The sequence below is a fragment of the Phalacrocorax carbo genome, chromosome 2 (assembly GCF_963921805.1).
Source record: "Phalacrocorax carbo chromosome 2, bPhaCar2.1, whole genome shotgun sequence".
NCBI classification, from domain to species: Eukaryota; Metazoa; Chordata; class Aves; order Suliformes; family Phalacrocoracidae; genus Phalacrocorax; species Phalacrocorax carbo.
Genome location: NC_087514.1, coordinates 48237023 through 48260656, shown reverse-complemented (window position 1 = coordinate 48260656; position 23634 = coordinate 48237023). Strand labels below are relative to the sequence as shown.

At 44.1% G+C, this 23634-nt stretch overlaps 1 protein-coding gene across 3 annotated transcripts in view; it reads right to left on the bottom strand.

Moving 5' to 3' along the window:
- Positions 1-3913: 3913 nt before the first annotated feature.
- The window catches only part of GAREM1 (GRB2 associated regulator of MAPK1 subtype 1), a 105130-nt gene continuing 85409 nt past the window's right edge, over positions 3914-23634 (bottom strand). For 2 of the 3 annotated variants that reach the window (XM_064442789.1, XM_064442791.1), the window contains 3 exons: positions 17718-18896; positions 12581-12747; positions 3914-8829 (listed from right to left, as the gene is read on the bottom strand). In XM_064442789.1, coding sequence (XP_064298859.1) covers positions 7917-8829; positions 12581-12747; positions 17718-18896 — 2259 coding nt within the window. In that variant the 3' untranslated portion in view covers positions 3914-7916. The remainder of the gene's footprint in view (positions 8830-12580; positions 12748-17717; positions 18897-23634) is intronic. The other variant, XM_064442790.1, reaches the window with a different exon arrangement.

The following is a 23634-nucleotide window of genomic DNA, read 5'->3' as shown; positions in this document are numbered from 1 at the left end:
GCACCCAGTCAGTCTCTGGGGGCCAAAAGGTAAGAGGAGGGTGACAAAATGAATGGATATGCTGGGTTTGGTTTGTAGGTCAAGCTGAGAAACCTGGATTTTTACTGTTTGTTGCTTTTTTAATTGGTGGGCTTTTTATCCTTGGGCTGCTGCACTCCTGCTGGAGGTTCAGTTTACAAGTCCTAGCTATTAGCGTTGCACAAGAAGCTCAGATTGAATTCTATACAGCAAAAGATGAACATTGGAGACCCTGTGAAATGACACTTTCCTTTGTCAGTAAACCAGCTGTAGCAGAGAAGAATCAAAAGAAGAAACAATAGGTGCCCTTACCTTTTTTTTTTTTTTTTTTTAAAGTCAGGAAGGAAGGGTAATTGGAAAGCTCACTAAATATGTAAGAGAAAAGTGTTTAACTATCACTGCCTTTCATTACAGGAAGCAGAAGACCTGTGCGGGACAGATGTAGACAGAAGGCTGTTCCCACCTCTACTGCAGTTTCACTGATTTATTAGTAAAAGGAGAAATTGCAGGGCCATGAAATGGTCAGAGGGCTGGAGCACCTCTTCTATGAACACAGGCTGAGAGAGTTGGAGTTGTTCTGCCTGGAGATGAGAAGGCTCCAGAGATACCTTCTTGCATCCTTTCAATATATAAAAGGGGCTTATGAGAAAGATGGAGAGAGTATTCTTACCAAGGCCTGTAGTGAGGGGACAAGGGGCAGTGGTTATAAACTGAAAGAGGGCTACCCCGAGAAGCTGTGAATGCCCCATCATTGGAAGTGTTCAAGGCCAGGTTGGACGGGGCTTTGAGCAACCTGATCTAGTGAAGGATATCCCTGCCCATGGCAGGGGGGACAATGACTAGCTGATCTTTAAAGGCCCCTTCCAACCCAAACCATTCTATGGTTCTCTGAAATACTAATCCGGTATGATTTCCCAGCCTTTTTAAAGGATAACAATACCCATTGTCTTCAGGAGGAAACTGGAGGGCTGGTTACCAGGATGGGCTGTGCTTCATTCTTCAGGAGCAAAGGCTAACTAGGACTAGCGTTTAGGATAATTTCTAGCTGTCATACATTTCTCCCACTTGCAGAAATGCAGTTAAATAGAATTAACCAAGATACATGCAGTTCTTCAGGGCTCTTTCAGGGCTCTGCCAGACTTTCTGCCGGTTCCTACAGTGTCAACGCATTAAAGCTTCCTCCTGCTTTCTGTTTGCATTAATCCAGTGGAAACCCAGCCCTGGAGACCTGCTTCACTGACCCCCATATTCATTAAGAATAATTGTTGATACTGTAAAATAGAATAGCAGGAACACAATTAAAACAGCTCCTTCTTGTGGCAGAGCTTTTATGGGACTGGCAGAGAGTCCTAATGAGATCCCAGAGTCCATCTATCATCCTCTGCAACCCCTACAGTTGGTTTCATCTTTCTGCGGCTGTGTGCCGGTCTGACACTGTGTGGCACGTACAAGTACTACAGCACACAAAGCGGGAGGACACGTCCCTCCACTTCATTGCCAGCTCCTCAGACTTGGCACCTTAAATATGTTGCCTCCTTACTCCCTATTTTCTTTCCTTTTATTCTTCTTCTACCCCAGACATTCTGTGAAGAATGGTTTTCATTTAATCCAAGCGTGTTTGGCACCAGCTTCCTTTTGTCCTGCCCAGGAGTCAAGGGCATTTTGAAGTCTTGTTGAGCAATAAATAAAGATTTGGGTCATATTTCTATGCTCACATCGTGGCAGCCTGGTTACCCATCTTGAGTGGACTTTCCACCTTTGGAATCTGATGAGGAGAAAGGGGAGAAGACACCTCCTTCTGAAAGCAACTCTTCACGTCAGCTCTTCATCGTGCCGAGTGAAAATGCATAGCAATGCTTTATCTTGGCAAAGGAGAAAGATTGGATGCAGGCAACTGAATAAAAATATAAATACCATCAACTTTCAACAAAAATTGATCTTCACTGAGTGTGACAACCACAGGCAAGAGAAGAAGAAAAAAATCCATATACAGAACACAATTAATCTTGAGTTTTTGTGCAACCACCAGAGCTGCCATTCTAACAGCTGCCCATAGGGGTGGAGGCAGTGGTTAGCAAGAGGTGCCAAGGGAACTCCTAAAAATCATGCTGCCGTGGCAGCAATGCTGCTAGGCAGATGGACCAGCAGCACTGACTGGGAAAAATCACTGAGGGCAACTGCCAAAGCAGCCCAGGTCTTCTGTTCGTTCTGCAATGACAAATCTCATCGTCTGCTCACGGCATGGAAAAAAAGAACAGGAGAGTTTCACCCAGGTTTGCAGCTTTCGGTCACCCTGTGCACAGGAGAAAGTGGCTGCGTATGACACATGCATCTGGTGACATAAGGCACGTTTATACCTGGGCAACAGAGTGTGGTGCACAGTGCCCCAAGCCAGCAACAACCTGACCTAGCACAGTCTACTGCAACTAAGGTCTTCAGTGATTAGTCACCTGCAACATGAGACACGCCGTCAGGTGTCCTCGATACCCTGAACCCCATGGCATCTCCACTCAAGGACAGGAGCCCCAGAAAGACAGAGAACATGGTACATACGCACCCAACAGCTCTAGGGGAGGTCTAATTAGTGAATGTATCATACCAAGAGGAGCAGCACATCCATGAGTGTTAAGCTTGCACTTCCTAAAGGGATGAGAGCTGCATTTTCAGGTCCCTCCCCTGCCTGTATTCCTTATTCACATTTACAGGTAGCCATGGTAACTAGAGTCAGACAGGAGATTTATGTCAGGCTCGATGACTACTATAATAGATGTAAACAGAAAATGCCTGCCTTAGAACAGCCCTTTCCTGATAGGGACATGGCCACATTTTGACTTAGACTACAGCCCTTCCCTTCCCCTTCCTGTATCAAATGCTTTCCTGTAGAAACTTTCACCCAGCCAGGAGCCAACTGACTGGAGCATTCAAAAAATTAAGTATTTTCCTTCCCCCTTTGGAGAGCGGAGCAGAGATGTGCCCTAGAGAGACTTGCTCATAGTGAATGAGATTTTTCTTGATTCATGAGAGCAATTCTGCTTCTCTCTGTTCCCGCCTCGACATGATGCACATCCTCCCTCCAGACATGCTTCTTCCTCTCCCAGATGTGAGGGTTGGAGGCAAGTAAACCCCATCTGTCTCGAATCCAATGGCAACCACTGTGGCAGTCTCTGCCCTGCTTTATTTCTCATATATCTATGAGTCCCTCCACAAAACCCTCCACAACTCCTGTTGTGCTGGAGTAAACTTTCTTTGGCCTAGTATCAGTGAATGAAGCTTCAGCCCAAGGGGAATTTGGCACAACAGCAACTTATCTGCATGACATGTGGATGGCTGTAGAGCTGACATTTCCCCTTGTTGCCAGTATCATAGGAGACGTGAACAGGCCACCTAGAGCATAACGTTGTTTTGTCTCTAATTTTCTCCCCACCCAATAAACGCTTCAGAGACTTTTTGCAAAGCAGAAATACTTGCGCCTGGTCTTGCGCTTGAAAGCATATCCAAATTATAATTGAATACATTCCTCTAAAACAAAGATAATAGGCTGAGGGATCAGGAAAATAATGTTTTAGGTGAACGTCTGCTGGAAACAGAAAAGCCGTCTGGCAACAAATTCTTTGGGGAACGCACAGCTCGATGCTCTTGCTGAAGGGGATCAAGTGAAATTACAAGACAGGGAAAGGTAATGTGCCTTGAGAGGTTAAATGCAAAAGCCTGATTGCTCTTCTCAATTAGCCCAATCTTACCCTGTGAATTCACTATTTGAGAAGTGCTTATTTCTGAATTATACCGAGATGAGCAAGAGGATAAGTCAGTGAATCTGCTAAATAAAAACCAACCATTTCATACAATACGTGCAACCCAACCAATTTAGTACAACAAATTCTGTACACATTTGAAATATCATGAAAATAGTGTCTTTAATATACAGTTTACATACTTACAATACACGGTTTTAATTTGTTCATATACATTACAGGAATATTTATTTGCACCTGGTTTAAATAATAATCTGCCTTCAGCCTTTTACACAAAAGCCCAAAACAGCACAGAATTCCACAAAAACCATGCTTCATTTTATAACGGAAATATACTAAGCCAAAGTTCTGGGGCTTTCTCTTTTTTTCCCAAGTGTTACTTTTTTGACCTACCCAAAGTAAATCTAAAGAGCTAAGAACTAACAGATCTTTTTAATATAATTCAGAAGATTGTCCAAGCCAAGAGAATCACTCTGCAGATTTTCACGCTGAAAATTTGGTTATTATGCACAGAAACGGTAAAGTCTGAACAACTCCCGGACTGTTACGAGTTTAAGACGTACAAATGAAGAGTCATTTATTGCTAGGTCTCAACAAGGGGCCTGTTTTCCTACTGCCCTGCCATCCCTAGTAAAATAAAATGGATGATCCCTCACCTCTTATGATTTCATTCGTACCTTCTACCACGTACACAGGAATGCTGCAATTTCAGAGCATCAAAAAGAGGAGCCAGGAGAGCTGGGCTGAGCCCTCGTCCTTTCACATAGGGCTGGTGTTTGGCTTTTAAGTAGCCTGGTGTAGCCCCTGCCTGGCCTGCAGGCAGGACTTTGCTGACCTGCAGTGCAGGCAGGCACCCCGCTGGGCAGCACGCAAGTAACCGGTGCCAGCACACTTTATTTAGCGGGGGAGACAATCAAGCAGTTGATTCAGGAAGAAAACATAGGAGAAAACACTTCAAGTATTTATAGACAGATTTAAAACATGATGGTTTTTGAGACGGCGTCGTTATTTATGTTGATTCTCTTGAAGCTGTTGTTGTGGAATAAAGTCAGTTAAAGTGGCAAGTAGAACTGTTGTATTGGAAAAAGCCCTATGTAATATACAGTTATTTCAAACCCTTGCTTCTAGCTGCAAAGAAAACTTCAAAATACATTTTCCTTCTAATTTTGGATGCACCAAATGTTTTCTGTCTCTAAGTTTCTAGCCATAGGCAATTTTTACAATATGGCAAGAATAAGAACGCAAATATGCACTTTGAGTTGATTTCAATACAGCCAGCCAGGCAGCAAGACAAAGAATCTCAATCGTAGGCATGAGCATTTAAAGAAAACCAGCACTTCCCCTCAAGTTTCCTCCCCATCCCTCCCCTGGCCAGTTGTGTCCACTTCCAGAAAAGCCCCCATGTTAAAATCCAGGTTTCGATGCTGAAGGCAGCATCAGTCCCTGCACTACCACACGACTGTTGCATAGAAAGGATGTGTTTCCCGGTGTAGAACAAAGAGACAGCTCCATACAGAATGACATACCAGATTTTTTTTTCTACCAAAACTCCCAAGCAAAGAAAAACCCCGAGGATAACACACAAGTCAGACACTGATAACTACATAAGCACCAGAGGCCTTACGTTTATTTAATCTGAGGAAAGAAGTGCAAGGTTAGGTTTGGCCTATTTTAGCAGAGTGCCTCCAAAAAGTTGTGTTTTGGTCTAAGCATACGTGACATTAATGCAGCACAATCATGAATGCAAATTTCACCAGGCTGCTTGCAAGAAAAAATATTCCAAGCAGGTAAGCAGAGATAACAGAATAGGTATCCATCCATAGTCAAACACCACTATTTTCTCAGGGATGTTGTTATCCTGGGGGCATTCAAAATATTTAATTTCTTTAAAGACTGCCATCTCCTTTTTTTGAGAGGTTTTACTTTTTTCACCTGGAATTAACAAGCCAAGCAAAACAAAGAAAAGTACCTGACATTTAAAATTTGTCCCTTTCAAATTTGAAAGCCCATTTGACATAGCGAGGGTTAAAATGCAATTGACTTCAACTTCCACATGCCTACCAACAAGCATACACATCTGCACAGTACTTGATTCGATTTAGTCTTTCTTGCAGCTAAAATAGGATGCTAATTAAAATGCATCCGGAGAAAGCTATTGATCTGTTGCTAAAAGTCGATACATTAAGAAAAAGAGTAGGATTATGAACTCTTGGGGTTTTTCTATTGGGATATTTTTTGGCTCACTGCTTTCTAGTGCCCACATCAATTGGGCTTTGCTCTCTAGTTGGGAACCGGTGGTTTGCATTATTGCATGACAAATGATGGATCTTGGCTTCAGCAGGGGGACATGACATGAAATTTGCCAGGGCAGCAGAAAACTCCATTTGCAAGTAAATTCTTTCTAATGAGTCAATATGCTTGAGAAAACAGGCAAAAGCAGCCTCTCACTTTTGTCCCTCCTCTGTATTTCCTCGATGCTCCCACTACATGCCCTACAATGGAAAAAGAGAGATTTTTCTGTACTTCAAAAAGGTGAGAAAGGCAGGTACGGTGTCACCCTTGCCAGGGCTCTGTTCAGCAGCAGGTGAACGTGAAGCTGCTCCAGCACCCCTGGCTCTGACCACCTGAGGATCGTGGGCACACATGGTTGCTGAGGATGGACAGACATCACAGACTGTTTCCTGTGGAACTCCACAAATCCTTCCATTCAGTACTACAAAAACAGAGGATCCTGGGGTTATTCAGACACATTTTGGAGAGCTCTGCCAAGCACAGGATATTGGCAACAGACTAGCAGAAGTTAATCCTACTTCTAGCCTTCTGAGCAGTTAAATTTGAAAGGTGTCCAGGGGCAGCCTAATGCCCCCTTCCCATCTCTACGCTCCCTTTTGACTGCTACTTCCACGTGACATCTATTGCAGTGAGGTTTTGCAGCTGGGCAACTGAATTAGCACATCTTATGATGCTACAGTCCCTCCCTCTTTGACACCCACATCCTCCTAGCCCACTGCAAACAAGACAGGTGAACTTAAACATCAGCGCATTTCCCAAGGTGTGGCCAAAACCCTCACTTGGCCCCTTCTTACCAGCATGCCATGTGCTGTTTCTGTGCCAACCTCACTAATGCTTTATTTCAAAGGCATCCTACAGGAGTACTACTGCCTTCCCAAACAGATCCAACTGCCGCAATAGAAGAGCACATTGACCGCATTTTCAGCTGAAATAGCAGAGGAAATCTAAGGGGTTGCCTTTCGCCAGGGGAAGGCTATTGCAAGGGCTGTGCTAGCAGGCTACTGCGGCAGGCTGGATCTGCTGAGAAAGTCTGTGCACGGAACTGCCTTTCCCATGAGAAAGCCGCACGACCAGAAGTCATGCTACTTACTCCAGCCATCCGACTACAAAAGAAACTTTTGAAATCTACAGGTCATAAACTTTTAATTGACCAGGGCAGAGTGGCTCAGTAGGAAAATCCCCCTTCTCCCTTCCCTCTGGGCAATGAACTAAGCAAGACTCTTGTTTTAAAAACAGTTAACTCTTTTTGCTCAAAGTAACATGGAAAATGTACCCACATTACAGGTAGTCAAGAAGATACTGTTAATAAAAATATGCTGCAAGAATAGTGTATTAGTGGCACTTCACAGCAATTCTTAACATTTTCAGATGTAGTGTCAAAACAATGTTTTCATATATCTGAACATGCTTTTTGTTAACAGAAACGGAAGAAAGTCACAGCATGTTGCCAAATATTATTTGAACAGAAATAATCCCGTAAGAAATACATTTTTTTTTTGCAGTTAACACAAAACTGTAAACTGGATTGGTGTGTGTCTTTCAGCATCAAATTGTTCAGTAATAAATATGACTAAGTCTTAACAGACTACGGAGTAAAAGTTCCCCTAGTGTCCAGTTTTTAGCAGCTGTTGAACGTTCAGGGATGCACAAGGCACACCTCTGCAGATTCTCTACCTTTATTATTGACATTAAAAAAAAAAATCCATTCACCACTCAAAAAACGTTTATCTGCATAGTAAGAATTTTTCTACTACTATTTACAGGAAGGGCTTTTAGTGCAAAAAACAGGAAGTGATGTATTAGCTGAAGTGCATTGAGCACATCTCATACAGTTTCATTAATAACTAGTCGGCATCACATCTTAGGCCGCCAGCCATTAATGAACTGTAGTATTTTCTTAACCTGCAATTTGCTTAGCTTAAAGTCCTCTGACAGGATTTCTTCTGTAAGCTGAACCAGTAAATTACCATCAATTTTCTCTGTAACAAAAAATGATATGACATCTTCTGACAGACCAATAAACCTCAGCGATTTAGACACTTCCTCTATAGAGAGTCCAGAAAGGTCTGTGGGTGGCTGCCACGGAGAGCCATCCCCGCACGACCTTGGCGCTAACTGGAGGTGCAGGGGAGACGAGAAGGGATAAGACACAGAGAACGTATCCTGCGTGCCCTTTTTGACGAGATACTGGTCTTCCAAGAGGTCTGGAGAACCAGTTTTTGACTCCTCCTCGGCGCCATCTATTTTCAGCGGCAAGGGACACATGTCTGTAACCGTTTTTTCTTCACTTGACTTTGGTGCCCGAGGAGGTAAGGCAGGACATGAATGGCTCTGCTTTGTGTTGCTGTCTCCCAGAGTCTTCTCATCAGTGCAGTCTAGAGAGTAACTTGCCGACTTTGGACAGCTAGAGATCGTGTTCGTGAACTCTGCTGGGGTCAGTGGGGAGTACCCCGCTGGGAGCTCACACCCATCAAAGTCAAAAGTCAAAGGTGCTGGACAGTTCCTCTTTGGCGTACCTGGAGTCTTCTGTCTGGGGTAACTGTAGCTTCTGCTCGGATCGAGCAGAAAATCACTCCTATTCAGGCCTTCAGCAGTGCCTGAAAAATGGTTTGGCCAAGATAACCTTGAAGGCAGAGCTTCAGTTGAGGGGCTTCCCAGAGGCATCGTGCTCTCAGGCTCTTTGGATTCGGTTTTTATCATGTTACAAGGGTAGCAGGAAGCAGGTGTGCTCTCAGTTGGGTTGGTGTTGTCGCCCTCTGTGACACTGCTTAAGGAACAAAGCAGAAAGGATGTCATTAGTACGAAAAAATGTGGCATCTGAATAAATTCATAAATCATCTGACAGAGTCAGAGGGTGGCTGTCACAAGAAAAGAATATTCTTTCCTCCGGCAGAACTTTTTAAGATTTGAATTAACACACATTTGAATAATGCACTGACAGTCCTACTCCTTCTACAAGCCTGACAAGATGCTGATATACTCTAAAGCCTCATGTCTTGGTTTTTCAAGCTCATAAAAAAGTAGATGTCTCAATTCAGTCTGTGTCATCTCCCAAATACTCAGTTTTTCCACTGTCAAATTCCTGAGGGACACCACCATGGAAAAGCAACAGCCTCAAATATACTAGATGATGTTCTAATCCTGTATTTTATATTTATATACCACACGCGTCATGGTATGCAAATGCTCGTAACAGGTCACCACTGCACTAGACCCAAGCTTGACTGACAGAAGAGATGACCAAAAGCCCTTTTGGAGACAACATTTTCATTTGTTAGAGCTCTTGCATGTGTGCAGGGCACTGGATCCTTCCCCACTCGTCACTGGTGCAAAAACTGCACCGGTGCACAGTACAATAACACAGAATAAGTTAATGTGTACAGCCAAAGGAATAGTTTTACCTGGAAGGGTAAGCAAACTCAGATGTTTGTGTTGAAGTAGCAGGCTTTAAGCTTGCCTCACAGGAACTTGTTTGTGTGTCCATATCCTTAAAAAGCTATGACGAGAAACGCTTTTCAAAGGCACCTAAAGAAATTTACCCTGACCTACTTCCAGATAGTAAGCTAAGCTCAACCTGCCCAAAGGAACTGATAGTTTATATCCAGATGCTCCTGAGAGACAGAGATGCCAACAAAAGCATGCAATCTGTTACCAAAAGCAAATGTTTGCTGCTTTTGTACTGCTTTCTTTTAGAAAGCCTGAAGGATTGGGTTGATCTCTGGAATTCTGGCCAATTAAGCCAGAACACTGGAAAAACAATTAGCAGATTTGTAAAATCCTTAACTAACGAAACAGAGGGAAACCAAGAGTTGAAATAATTGCTTAAATTACTCACCTCTCTCTTCTGGAAACTAACTACTCAAGAAAGAAACAAGGTAGTCATTCTGTGACTGCTCAGTGAAAACTGCTTGAGTAGGGCAGCAGCTTTCAAAAGCCAGCATATTTCTGAAAGGATTGACACAAAAAACAGTTCCCTGTGCACTTACAGTGAGTCAGAGAGGAAGCCAACCTGGACTTGCCCAGCTCAAACACAAAGTACAGATGCATAAAAGCAGCTCTAACCTGTACCACTGGAAAATTAGTTACAAAACTCAGCCCCAAGAGATGCAGTTTCCCTGTCTAACCATTCCTCACTCTCCACTCCATGCCCTCCAAACTCTTATTTTTTTCCTGTTTATGTCACAAATACACGTCTGTAAGTTAAAGCAGTTGGATGTTTACAATACCAGATATTTTTTCCTCCCTTCTCAACAAGGATATACTGTCAACTGGTCGTTTCTGCCTGTTTAAAGGTCAACTGCTGTAACGTATACCAGTGCAAAGCATTTTTCACAAATGTAGCTATTGGGCTGTTCAATTTGGAGAAGACAGTGAGGTGTCCTAAAGAACTAACTACACAGAAGAATTGAATTGATTGATCCTGTTTCTGACCTCTAACTCAACATTAGAAATTAGAACATTTAATGATTCAAAATATTAATGGAATTACTGAAACTGATAAATATTTTCAAAGTGCTTCCTTATTCATCCTCCACCAAAATTAACTCACTGGGACTCAGTGCCAAAGGATACAAGAGAAACATTACATATAGTTGAATTCAGATGTCAGGCATTTTCATAGGCAGATAAAGACAAATCATATTTTTTTGTTTGTGCTTAAAATATTGCCTGCAACCCTTCATGATCCAGAAAGTAAGATCATTGATAAAAATGGCAGGACTCGAAAAGCAACTTCACCAGCAATCTGCTTATGCCACACATTGCCAATATTTTAGCAGCTTCCTCTGCAGCACTAGGTCAATTCTATCACAACAGAGATATCTGGTCTAGACCTAAGCTGGTGATTAATTTCATGCAAATATTGTGAAGTTCAAGGTAAATAGTACCACCTGCATTCCTGACAAACTTCACTTCTCGCTCTTTTCCTGGTTTATTGGGAGGCAGATGTATTCTTAGCTACAAAGAGAGAAAGCAGCATTTGGTAGGCCTCAAATCCTGGGAGGTCTTCTGCCTCCTGTAGAGTAGACCTTGACAGAACTACCCAACAGGCTTTCATAAAAACAAACGAGCAGCCTTGATCTAGCGTGATCATTGCCAGATACACAACACTAAGCTGCAAATGTGCAGTATGGTTTAGAAAGGCAATACCAGAATAAGTTATTATACCAATTGCATTTAGGCTGAAATTATTTCAGTGATGTTTCAGATCAATTTGTAAAATCCAGACAGGTAGTGTCTCGTCATTGACTAGATACAAAAAATAATCATAGAATCGTAGAATGTCCTGAGTTGGAAGGGACCCACAAGGATCATCAAGTCCAACTGCTGTCCCTGCACAGGACAGCCCCAAATTCACACCATATGTCTGAGGGCGTTGTCCAAGTGCTTCCCGAACAGCGTCAGGCTTGGTGCCGTGACTGCCTCCCTGGGGAGCCTGTGCCAGTGCTCCACCACCCTCTGGGTGAAGAACCTTTTCCAAATATCCAACCTAAACCTCTCCTGGCACATCTTCCTGCCATTCCCTCGGGTCCTGTCATCAGTCACCAGAGAGAAGAGAGAGAAGCCTGCCCCTCCTCCTCCCCTTGTGAGGAAGCTGCAGACCATGACAAGGTCTCCCCTCAGTCTCCTCTTCTCCAGGCTGAACAAACCAAGTGACTTTAGCTGCTCCTCATATGGTTTCTCCACTAAACCCTTCACCAACTTTGTGGCCTTTCTCTGGACACTCTCTAGTAGCTTTATATCTTTAATGTACTGTGGTGCCCAAAACTGCACACAACGAGACATTAAAGTCAAAAAGGAGGTGAGACTAAAAAAGGTGTATATGTTTTCTAAAGCCAAAGGAAGAACACTGCATTGCTAGGAAAAGTTATGCAGCCACATAATTAAAAATCTACTGTCAACTTTTGACTGGCCTGAGTGGATTTTCCAGTTTTTGGACTAGGTTTGTGCTGAAGTGGGTTTGATCTGGAAGCTGTCTGGCAACCTTCCACTACACCTCACTTTGCACTCAGTGGTGTCTGCTGACCTCTCTGTTCTCCATCACACCCACCCTGTAGGTTCCCATAGAGTTGGCACAACACATTTCTGGATTACCAGACTCCTTTGTTCCCCCACTTATCAGAGCTGGCTGCACTGCATGCGGCACTGAAATCCCACCTGAAACTAGCTTTGAGACGTTCTGGTTTGAAGATTCAAGCCCTTCAAGAATGATACAGAACTGTACAGGATTTTCCATTTAGACAGCCTGTGCCACCTTATGGTGAGATTCCCTATAGCAATATGTGCAGGTATTTAATATAAACCAGTATGTCCTATCTCGTAAAACATAGTTGCTGCTAGAGCTTTGCTTTCTCTTGAATCTTTAAAAATAACTTGACAGGCTAGCCCATTTCACAAAAAGTCAGCAACTCTGACACAGTACCATGCCTTTATAAATAAGTGCCTTCCAAAAAGAATGCTGCTAAAGTTAACTCTTTCAAAAAGTGCCAGCTCAGGTCTCTCAGAGCTCAAACACATACATGTTGTGCAGTCCCGAAGAGTAGTAGGACAGAGTAGGGCTAGGAGAGCGGGTCTGCTGTCGTGCAGGTTTGACTGTACGAGGAGGGATGGAGGGACTGGTGGATGACGGCTTTGAACTTCGTGGTGGGACGGGGGGAGCATTCAGGAGCCTGCATTCCTCTCTTACCTGTACAAAAGAACAACACAGAAGTAAGCAGCGAGAAAATCTGGGCAACAGCACTCTCAACCAGATGAAACACATCTGGTTCTGCCTTCTTATGAGAAAGGAAATAATTAAAAAGTGAGGAGAAGAAAAAAATTATGCTAAGTATATATATTTGCAACAGTATGTGGCTTGTCATAAAGAAGTCCAAAAGAATGCCTTGCTAGCAATCTTTTTCAGGGTGCTTTTCAGGAGTTGGATATCCACTCATCTAAAAAGTAGCAGCAACGGAACAATGTAAAAGAACCTTCCAGTAACATACAAAATCAGACAGACTGTTCCAGATATTTTACATTTTGTAAGGAGCAATTCGTTAGGCTTAAATTTCATGACTGTTGTTTATGCAGATGTAATAAACCAACCTTACGTAATGAAAAGATCTCAACAGACTCTGATGTTTCCTGACTTACTTCACCAGTGATACCCAGCCATCCAGGTCTAGGATAATTCGCAGCTTTCCTCCCCCAGGAATGGTACACTATCTTGTATTTGCCAGATGCTGGGATTCAAACCTGGAGCTTCAGTCTTTCTGTAGCTGCTAAAGTGGTCCAGGATAAGGTTAACTACAAAACGTACAAGTTGAAAGGTGTAGGCAGAAAAGCCTGTTCAAATAATGCACCCAGCCAATAGGTCTACTTTTTGCAGCCAGCCAACTTTGCAGCTTAAAACACATGACTGTAGCAATGCTTATCTGAAATTCAGTTTGGTCTGCCTAGGTGACAACAAAATATCAGGATTCATCCCCACAGAAAAAATGATAGAATTAAGACCTTTATCTCATCAGTACATATCTGGGAGAGCAACTTTATTAAGTAGGGCTGGAGGTGAGCAAGGCTACTGAGAAATAGGCTGCCAGGCAAAATTTTTAAGGACTCACCGCCTCCCCCAGGCAGAATAAGACCTCTATATTCTCTTTATCTGAAACAGTCTTACATGGACCAGAAAAGGGAAATTCTCTTTGTGCTTCAAAGTTAGAGTTTATTTTTACATTTAACAACACTGCAGACTAAAAGTTATCTTCGCAGTTCTGCAACACATAATTAGCAATTAAAGTGATTTAATTTATTTAAAAACAGAATAAATGTGGAACCTTTTGCAATCCACTTCAGCGCTTTCAAAATGCAACAACCCGTTTAGTACTTTTGTGAAATGGAAAATTGGGGACCAGGACATTGTAGTACATTTTTTCCCTAATTCAAAACAAGTCAAAATTACAGGAAATGCCCGACAGCATAAAACACTGAAATAAATCTTGCTCTAAGGGTTCTTATTTGCTCTTTCAAGAAAAAAAAAAAAAGAATAAATTTTATTCATGGTTGTTATTGAATTCAGGCATAAAACTCTTCAACCATTTTAGTGCTGTGCCCCAAGGATGCCTAAGGACTTCATTTTTCCCCCCCCCCCCAAGTCAGACTAGGCAAAGTTAATACTGCATGCTATTGAATATATGCTCATGGGGTTAGAGAGACCATTCAGGGAAGCTCTTGGAGCACAGCAGACGGTCAAGGGGTTAAAGGAATTCTTTCCCGGGATGACTGCCGGCATTGCATAATATTGCATTGGCATAACAAACTATGCCAAGCTCCCTTGCTGACCTAGATTGAAGATCAGAACGAGGCCATAAATAATACCAGTTTGCAGTCCCAGTTGGTGCCTGTCACAAGACTGCGATTACAGCTGCCAGACACAGCCCTCGGGAAACCCAGCAGAGGAATAAAAAGGAGAGATTTTGCAGATTAAACTGACAAGAGCGAGCGGAAACTTCAGAGGAGAGCTACCCTCACTAGGTCCAAGCGACCAGCAATGAAATACATGCGGGAGAGGAGGGGAACAGCCACGGTGCGACAATGACTGCGATGGCTGCTGCTGTTACAAGGAAATACTCTTTCGCCCAGAAGCACTAGATGCCACACAGCTGCCATATACAGACTAAGTGCATTTGCACTGAATGTCTGAGCCCTCCCGTGCTCCAGCGCTCCCTCCTGTGACTCGGGGGTGGTGACCTCTTTCAGACAGCGTGAAGTAGTTTTTTAAAGACCTGCTCCTTTCCCTTGGAGCCAGCCCAAGCCCCGAACAGTACCCCCTGGACCCTGGGGTGTCACTCCTGAATCTGGGCATCACAGGGCACCTGGGCTTCTGTGCCTCTCGCAGTGGCTGCTTCTGAGGCCGCTGGGATAAAACCCACCCTGTCGCCAGCATGACCGCGAGCATAATGCAAAGTGGTTCAACGTTCCTTGCTGACGGGAGCCTGAACTGCAGGCACGCTCCATCGGGGACGTGCTTTAAATCAATCAGGAAAACAGGCTCTGATTTTATGCAAATTAGTGTTTGGGGACTGAAGCGATTTCTAATTTAAAGGCCTTAATTCAGAGGTCATTTCCCATCCCCCACCCCCTTCTGCCTTCATGCCACTTCGATTTTCTGAAAGGTATTTAGAAAATAAGCATTATATATCATAATGCCTCATTCTGCTGGTGCGAAGAAAACCAGAACAGCTTCTGAAACACCTGATTGTCCTTCTCTCTCTCTCTCTCCTACAAAGACCTCCTGTATGCACACTTTAAATTCTGTGCATGCAAAAATACAATTGCCAGCCAACTTTCATACAGAAATGTTACAGAATATCATTCCAGAGGGAGTGATGACTAAACCGCATGTTCATCAGCAGCTCCTGAGATCTATTTATTCTATAAATACCCTACATGAAAACCATGCAAACATCTCCTTGGCCCCAGCTCACTGATGAATTCGGCAGATCACTGATACTCATTCCTAAGCTGTTCCAGGAAGCCACAAAACTGATTTCCAAATTATCATCGTCTATGGAGATGCAGTTTTTAAAATTTTGTTTTATTTCGTATGGGGCTACACGCCCTGCCCACCTCTAAATGCAAGCTAATATCTTCAGCAGAAATTAGTTCTCCTGCACGGCTAGAAAGCATTACCGAAATTGCTGACAGCACTCTCACATTACCTTTTCAAAGTGACCATAAAAGGCAACATATGCAGGTATCCCAAACGCTATCCTGCTGCCCCCAGAAGCGAGTTACTACGCCACAAGGTTTCCTGAAGTGTGAGGGTCCACGCTGATGCTATGCAGGCACTCCACAGCCCACACCTCAGGCATGACCTGGGGGGACCAGCAGCCCCCTGCCAGGAGGGCTGCCCTCACCCCACTGTGGGGGCAGCCTTCCTCTCCCGTCACCCCCTCACCCTCCCACCCGCTCCCCGGCACTCCTTTGACCTGGCACTGAAGCAGTTCAGCTCACAGAAGTCAGCAGGAAACTAATCATTTTCCAGATCCAGACCTGGCTGCCTGCCCAGGCGCACAAGTGCCAGAGCCAGCACAAAAGAGGAGCCAGGACCATGTGGCTGGGAAAGGAGAAGAAGGAAGAGGAGGAGGAGGAGGAGGAGGGTGGGACCAGCCCCACACCGGTTTATATCAGCGTAAGCTGCCAGGGAACCTCATACCGATATGGTGCTGCTGTGCACTTTTCCAAAGGAGCCTGGACAAAGCGTCAGTGCGTGCCTGACCTCAGTGGGATCCTGCACTTTGACATTACACATAAACAGAGGAGGTAATGTCTTGACTTTCCTGCCTTTGCAGAGGCTACTGCAACTTGGTTTTTTTTTTGGAAGTTTTGGCTGCATGGTCAAAGGGCTACCGTTGTGCATTTTGTGCCTGCACTGGCATCCTCCTCCCCTCTCCTCGCCATGCTCCCCAGCAGCTGCACAGCCTGGCCAGGGGGATCCCCACAGCAATCCACGGCAGGCTAACCCAGCACAGGTAAACACAACTTAGCTTTCAAGCAGATTGTGACCTGGCTCATGATGGAAAGGCTATGGCCAATGTTACTGGACTGTAAGATGGGAATAGGAAAGAGATGGGATCACCATGGTTTGCTGCACTTTGGTCTTAGATTAGTCTCAGCTTGCTGTGCAGCCATTCTCTTGAAAATCCGTCTAGATTCATATGACGTAAGGATGTATCACTTAAATTTTGCTAAAGATTACTAAACGCTCTTTCCTGGGGGAAGTTCTCTTTTTTCCTTTGTGGTTTGGTTTTTTTTTTTTGTTTTTAAATGTGTAGGACTATGTCAAGAGACCATGTAACAGTTGGATTTTCCACCCAGTCCACAAAAGCTCCTGTTGATAAAACATATTTGTATTTTTACCTCTGAAGTCTCCATGACATTTCAGGTTTGGAGAAGTGATTTCTCCCAAGAGTTTTCATTAGAAACCCCAGGACTGGAAACATGCTCTGTTTAAAATTGAGTCCACTAGAAGGCTCATTTATCAACTCCACACAGCTCCTACTTAAACATGTTTTCTTTCAATAAGCAGTACAGAGTGATTAGTTCAGGTCTAGTGTGATAAACTTTCCTTGAGGTCAATGATACTTAATATTCTTCAAAATCTGCCACAGGCTTGTAACAGAGAAGATAATCTCTCATAAACAAACACTTCAAATCCATAAAAATTCTAGCTGTCCTGATTATCAGGGCTTGTTAACTGAAGACGCACACACTAAGGTGATCCAAGGCAGTTCCAAGTGGGGTCATGCCCCACCCACTTCAGCCACAGAAAATATGAGAAAACACGGAGGCCATGTGGAGAGATGATGTGTAAAGCCAGGGGAGGAAGTGACCTAGCAATTCTTAGACCTTGTTTGTGGGAGAAAAAAACCCCAATAAATACCACCTGAAAGTATCAGGATTAAGTTACTAGGTCAGTTACAGTAAATATACTCTGGTGATTTTTAGGACATGACTTACACTTGGCAGGAAACTAGCTGCAGTTGCATATCTCATAAAGTCTCACCGTTTCCTTGCCTTCCGTGTACCCTCCCCGCAAATCTTCCCTAAAAAAATCCCCAAGCAAACTCTTCAGCAGCTAAAAAAAGAAACAAACCAACATAAATAACTCTGACTTACTGCTTCTGATTTGGGAGGCACTGGAGGTGGAGGTAGGGAAACATCTGAAGACTTTGTGGTTGCTCCGACAGTCGCAGGCACAGGAAGAGATGCGGTACCACACTTTGATCGGAAAGACCCTCTGTAGTTGTCACATTTGTTCTTCTCACTTAGTGAGCGAGTGAGAGGCTGGTCACCAGCCTTTCCAGACCCTTGGTCCAACCACAGCTCTTCGTAAGGAAGTTCTGGTTTTGTAGGCAGATACATGGATTCTTCGCTAACTTCAGGAAAAAGGTAATCGCTGCTACTGTCACCAGACTCCTGATACTGAAGAGCATCGTGAGAGAACAGGGCCCACTCGTTACACAAGTCCCTGCAGCCGTGGAGGTTCACTTCACTATTCCCATGCAAGTTGTTTCCATAGACGCACACCGAAAGCCGGTGGAAGGACTGCGTAAGTTCGTCCCGTGCGTAGCTGAGGGAGTTCGGCACGTGGCTGTGCCCGGTGCATCGGCTCTTCTTCGGGCTCTTGCAGTCTTCGTTCCAGTCAGTTTTCACATCTCGCACGGCGCGGGAATACTCATCTATGTCAAACTGTTCCTGGCATATATTAAACCAGTGCTGAATAAGGGATTCGTGCCACAGCTCCCCCTTCACCAGACTGTCAGGTAGAGTAAATTTTGGAAGCGTCAAGTGCAAGGGAAAATGCATGGGAATAATTTTGTTGCCACGAAGCACGCAACAAACCACCACAGTCTTGGTTTGAATGTTGACAAACTTGTACCTGTGCCCTTCACGGATAAAATGCAGGTCATAAGGATTTCTTGGTGTGGGACTTGGCACAGTCACATTAACGGGCAGCCTGGTTTTTTCTACTATATTGCGAATTGTGTGCTCACCTTCTTGCATCTGCACCTCCAACGGGCTGCGGGTGCTAAACTTGCCCTTACACTGGAAAGGGAGGCTGATGCTTTCGTTGGTCCTGTGGTTCATGCAGATAAGGCAGGGCATTTTGCCTCTGCCTAGCTTACTAATTGAATTAAGTTTCCCAATTTTTTTAAAGATGGTGTTGAGTCGTGACTTCTCCTTAGAAGATTTTGCATAAAGTATTTCTGCTTGCCCCATTAAAGTGAGCTCATCCCCAGTACTAAGGGTAATGTTGTAAACCTCAGTGTCTTCATTGCATTCACCTGAAGCCACCTGCAAAATAATAATAAAAAATTTTGTTTTCCCCCACTGAAGATAACACTTTAAATCATATCAAATCTATTGACACTGAACTTGGAAGACTATATATCGGGAGAAACTAAGGTAACTTTATTTGAACAGCTGAGTAGTCAAGAGCAAGGTGTTTAACCTGAAGCTTGGCCAAGTAACCTTTTCCTATTGTTCCGCACGTTCCTGCATCTTATGTGAGGGGAAACAGCCACCTGAAACTACCAAAGAAGGCATGAGAACAAACATAACCAATTTTTAAAAGAAGGAAGAATCCACATATCCCAGCAATTCAGATAGCCACTTTTGTCACTGTTGTGGTTTAAGCCCCGCCTGGCAGCTAAGCCCTATACTGCCACTCACTCACTCCCCTCCTGGTAGGATGGGGGAGAGAATTGGAAGAGTAAAAGTGAGAAAACTCATGGGTTGAGATAAATAGGTAAAGCAAAAGCCGGGCACACAAGCAAAGTAAAACAAGGAATTCATTCACTGCTTCCCATGGGCAGGCAGGTGTTCAGCCATCTCCAGGAAAGCAGGGCTCCATCACGCGTAGCAGTTACTTGGGAAGACAAGCGCCATCACTCTGAACATCCCCCCTTCCTTCACCTTCCCCCAGCTTTATATACTAAGCATAATGTCATATGGTATAGGATATCCCTTTGGTCAGTTGGGGCCAGCTGTGTCTCCTCCCAGCCTACTTGCTGGTGGGGTGGGGTGAAAAGCAGAAAAGGCCTTGGCTCTGTTTAAGCACTGCTCAGCAGCAACTAAAACAACCCTGTGTTATTGACACTGTTTTCAGCACAAATCCAAAACACGGCCCCATACTAGCTGCTATGAAGAAAATTAACTCTATCCCAGCCAAAACCAGCACAGTCATACAGCATGTCTGGATTCCCTTGGGTATCTTTTTCCCACTCCCTTGTTTTTGCTGTTTGCTGTAATTTATTTGCCAGGCTCTTGAGGGAAGCAAACTACTTTCACCATCTTCAGCTCCCTGAGGAGCAGAAAAGGTGATCTCATCATTATGGATGAAGCATATCCCCTTGATATAATCTCTTCCAGGCTAGGGGGAATGACAGATGACATCTATTCCCTGAAGGAGAAAGTCAAGAATATCAGTCTATCCCATATGCCTAACTCCCCCTCTGCCTTGCTCTCCTAGTCATAGACTTCCTTCCTCATTTTTTGATCATAATTGCAATTAAGAGATTAAACAACATATGCACAGCCATGTGTGTGCTTTTCTAGTATGGAAATCGTACTGGAAAGAAAAAAAAAAAGAGAAGCAAAACAGATGTCCAAGGCTCATTTGTTCCTGAAGTTATTTCCTTAAGACTGGAATAACTCTTTAGAGACAAGATTGCTCTGCTTCATATTTGTGTGGTTTAACGTGAAAAGCCCTTTTCAGGGACCTAACAGAACCCACCCAGCTCCTCCTCACCAGCAGCAGACACCTACTCCTAAAGGAAGGTGCATCAGATGAATGCTACTGGCCTTTTATAGACCATTTTATTTGGAAAGATGGAACATACTAAAAAACTGCAAATGAAAACACACACTACAATAGTATATCCCTTCCTCACCTCTGCAACCCCTAAAGACTTCATGGAGCTGTGTGAAGTTCAGATTCTGGGCTTCAAATTCAGTTATCATCACAGAACAACCACTGCACAAAATCAAGGCTGTAATTCCAATCAGTTAATAACTGAGAAGTGCTGTGAATAATGCATCCTCCTTTAAGATGTGATTTGCAATTCACCTGTATTTGTAAAGTTGTGATTATCATCTGCAAGCCTTTCAGAGCAAAGGCACAGGCAGCTCAGCCGAGGTGTGCTGCCTTAGCACTTCAGTCTTGGGGCTTCCGGAGAGGAAGTCGTTCAAGCCCTGAATTATCTAAACAAACACTAATTGGTCTAATCCAGGAAACTACTAGGTTTTATGGTAGGGAATACTCATTCACAGTTCACACCACTGGCCAGACAACATTTTGAAATACTGCGACATGAAAGGAAAGCACTTGGGTTTTTTGCTGGTAACACCGGTGTGATGCTTGCTGCTGGTTTCTCCTCAAAACTGCCACAGGGCCGTGGCCAGCCATAGAGCCCTGACTTCAGTGGAGCTGATAAGGGCTGAGGGCACAGGGGGCTCTGTGCACATACCACTCAGTCTCCCCCTTCTCTTTTTGAAAGGGCACATTCTGCAAGAATGTTGATTTCTAGCATCGACAAGTCCCCACAAATGGCATCTTTGGACAACGCGAGCTACGCTGTCAGAAATATTGAGACGCTACGGTTATAGCTTTTTCTTGCTCCGGCTGGTGTCCCGCAGGAAGCGAGGGAGGTGTCACAACCTACGGCTCCTGCTTGGCCAACTTGCAGTTCCCCGGTGATTCACAAACAAACAAGCCACTGTAGAAGGAAACAGTGGGTCAGATGTGAAACCACAGATGTAACTAACTGGCCGAGCTTCACAATGAAGGTCTCGTGAAGCAGCTGCTTATTAATGGCATCCATTTCAACCAGCCAAATAGCAAATGGATTTTTAGATTCAACAGGCATGTTTAAAGACAAAATTATTCTCAGTTTAAAAATCTGGGAAACATTTTTTTTAAAAAAATATAGTCACATGATAATAACAGGTGAAGTAAGGCTGAATTTTACTGTGCTGGAACAGAAGAAAAATCATACCATGGTTCTAGTTTGGCACTCTTGAGAAAAATACTGTTTTGCACTCTTCCTTCTGAACAAAAATAGAAGGTACCAGCTGCTGTCCAAAATTGTAATAAAAACTGAAAAAGTGAAATGAAAAGTCTAAGACTGCATGATGTTATCCCGATCCACTAAGCCCTACCATGGTGATGTTAAGGCTGCTGGTACACCTCAGCAGGCTAATTATATTTTTAAATTTAAGTTCTGAAAGTCAAGAAAGCTAACTCCTCTCTTCTTGTGTTAGGTTAATTCATTCATTACCACATGCTCATTAACATTACAAAGCATATGTGGTAGATAAATATGTGTTCCAGGACATTAGCAACAAATATACACCATACGTATTATATATAACATATCATACATATATCAATATATATCATACCATACATAGCAATGACTCTAAAATGATCTAGAATCTCACGCACAGATATGTCTACGTTTTTGTTTCTCAGATTACATAGCTAAATGATCTTTACTTTGTCCTTGTAGCAACGACCTATGAAAATCAAACTCACTTCGCCTTGTTCACTCAAACGTTTCACTTTATCAATGGCCACAAAGCTTACTAAAACACCAATGAAGGGCCATGGACTTTAGCCCAGGATATCAGGTGAGATTTGCAGAATCCTCCAGGTCTGGCATGACCCCCAGAGTCATCTAGTCCAACCTGCTCCTCAAAGCAGGTGTAGTTATGGCAGGCTGCCATGTCCAGTTAAATTTTTTGTTTCTCCAAAGATGGAAAATCCACATTTTCTCTGGGCAACCTCTTTGTGTGCTCATCACCCTCAAGTTAAAAATTTTTTTTCTAATATTGGAGCAGAATTGTTATGTTCCAACTTCTGCCTGTGTGTCCTCCCACTGAGCACCTCAGATGAGCCAGCCTGCCCGTCTTCTCATTAGGTAGGTAGGCACAGCAGAGAGATCTCCCTTAAGCCCTTTCAAGGCTGAACAAACCCAGTTCTCCCTGCATCTCCTAATACATAATTCGCTACAGCCCCCTGACCATCTTGTTATACTGGACTCGCTCCCACATCAACGTCTTCCTTGTATTAGTGGGTTACTGGAAAAAAAGCTGTTTCCAAAACTGGAAGCAATACTCCAGCTGTAGCATCACAAGCGCTGAATGATGGGGAATAACCACCATCCTTGACTTACTGGCTACACTCTTGCTTATACACCCCTATATGCTGTTGGCCACCTTTGCCACACCACCACTGCTGTCTACCAGGTACCCTTCAGGCTTTTTCCACAGAGCCCCCTTCTAGCCCATCAGCCTGTTGCAGGGCTTATGGCACGTCAGGTGCTTTGCACTTGCCTTTGGTGAACTTCACGGGGCCCCCATCAGCCCAGGAATCAGTCAAGCACAGCAGCTCCTCAGAACAGATTTGATTCATGCCTAATAGTACGCTTAAAGACAACATGATCTGCGAGAAACCGCATATCATAAGTTATTCCCAAAAGGCAGAACATGTAACACCACACCAGACTTGGCTCCCTCTACCCTCTAAGCTTCTAGCACTGACCCAGCAGTATTTTCACCTTCAGCCCCACCTACGCTCCTTCACACCCCCGCTGAGAGCATGCCTTGTGCACCCTCTGCCTCCTGCTGCGCAGTCACTGGCGGGGTGCAGCAGAGCCCCGCGCTATTTCAGACACTTGGACGTGCTAGTGGCACGTCCCAGCCTGCGCACGTGACACAGCACCTCACCGGTGCATGGTGGAGAGAAGACAGCAGCGCACTATCTCACAGCAGCAGAGTTAAGGTAGTCGGGAACACAGACTGATGAAGAAATAACACGTATTTTTTTGTGGCAAATTGAATCTCCTCATAACTCTGGAAAACAAGTAACGCTACAGAAGGCGGAAAACACCTGAGAAGCCTTCAGTCAGCTACATAACATACCCGGGAGGGTCAAGTCCAGTCCCAGTGCGGCTCCACTCTGCCCTATGCTTTCAGCTCACGTCCCACCTCCTGCTTTGCCCACCCTCGAGCAATGCTCTTGCTTCCTTTG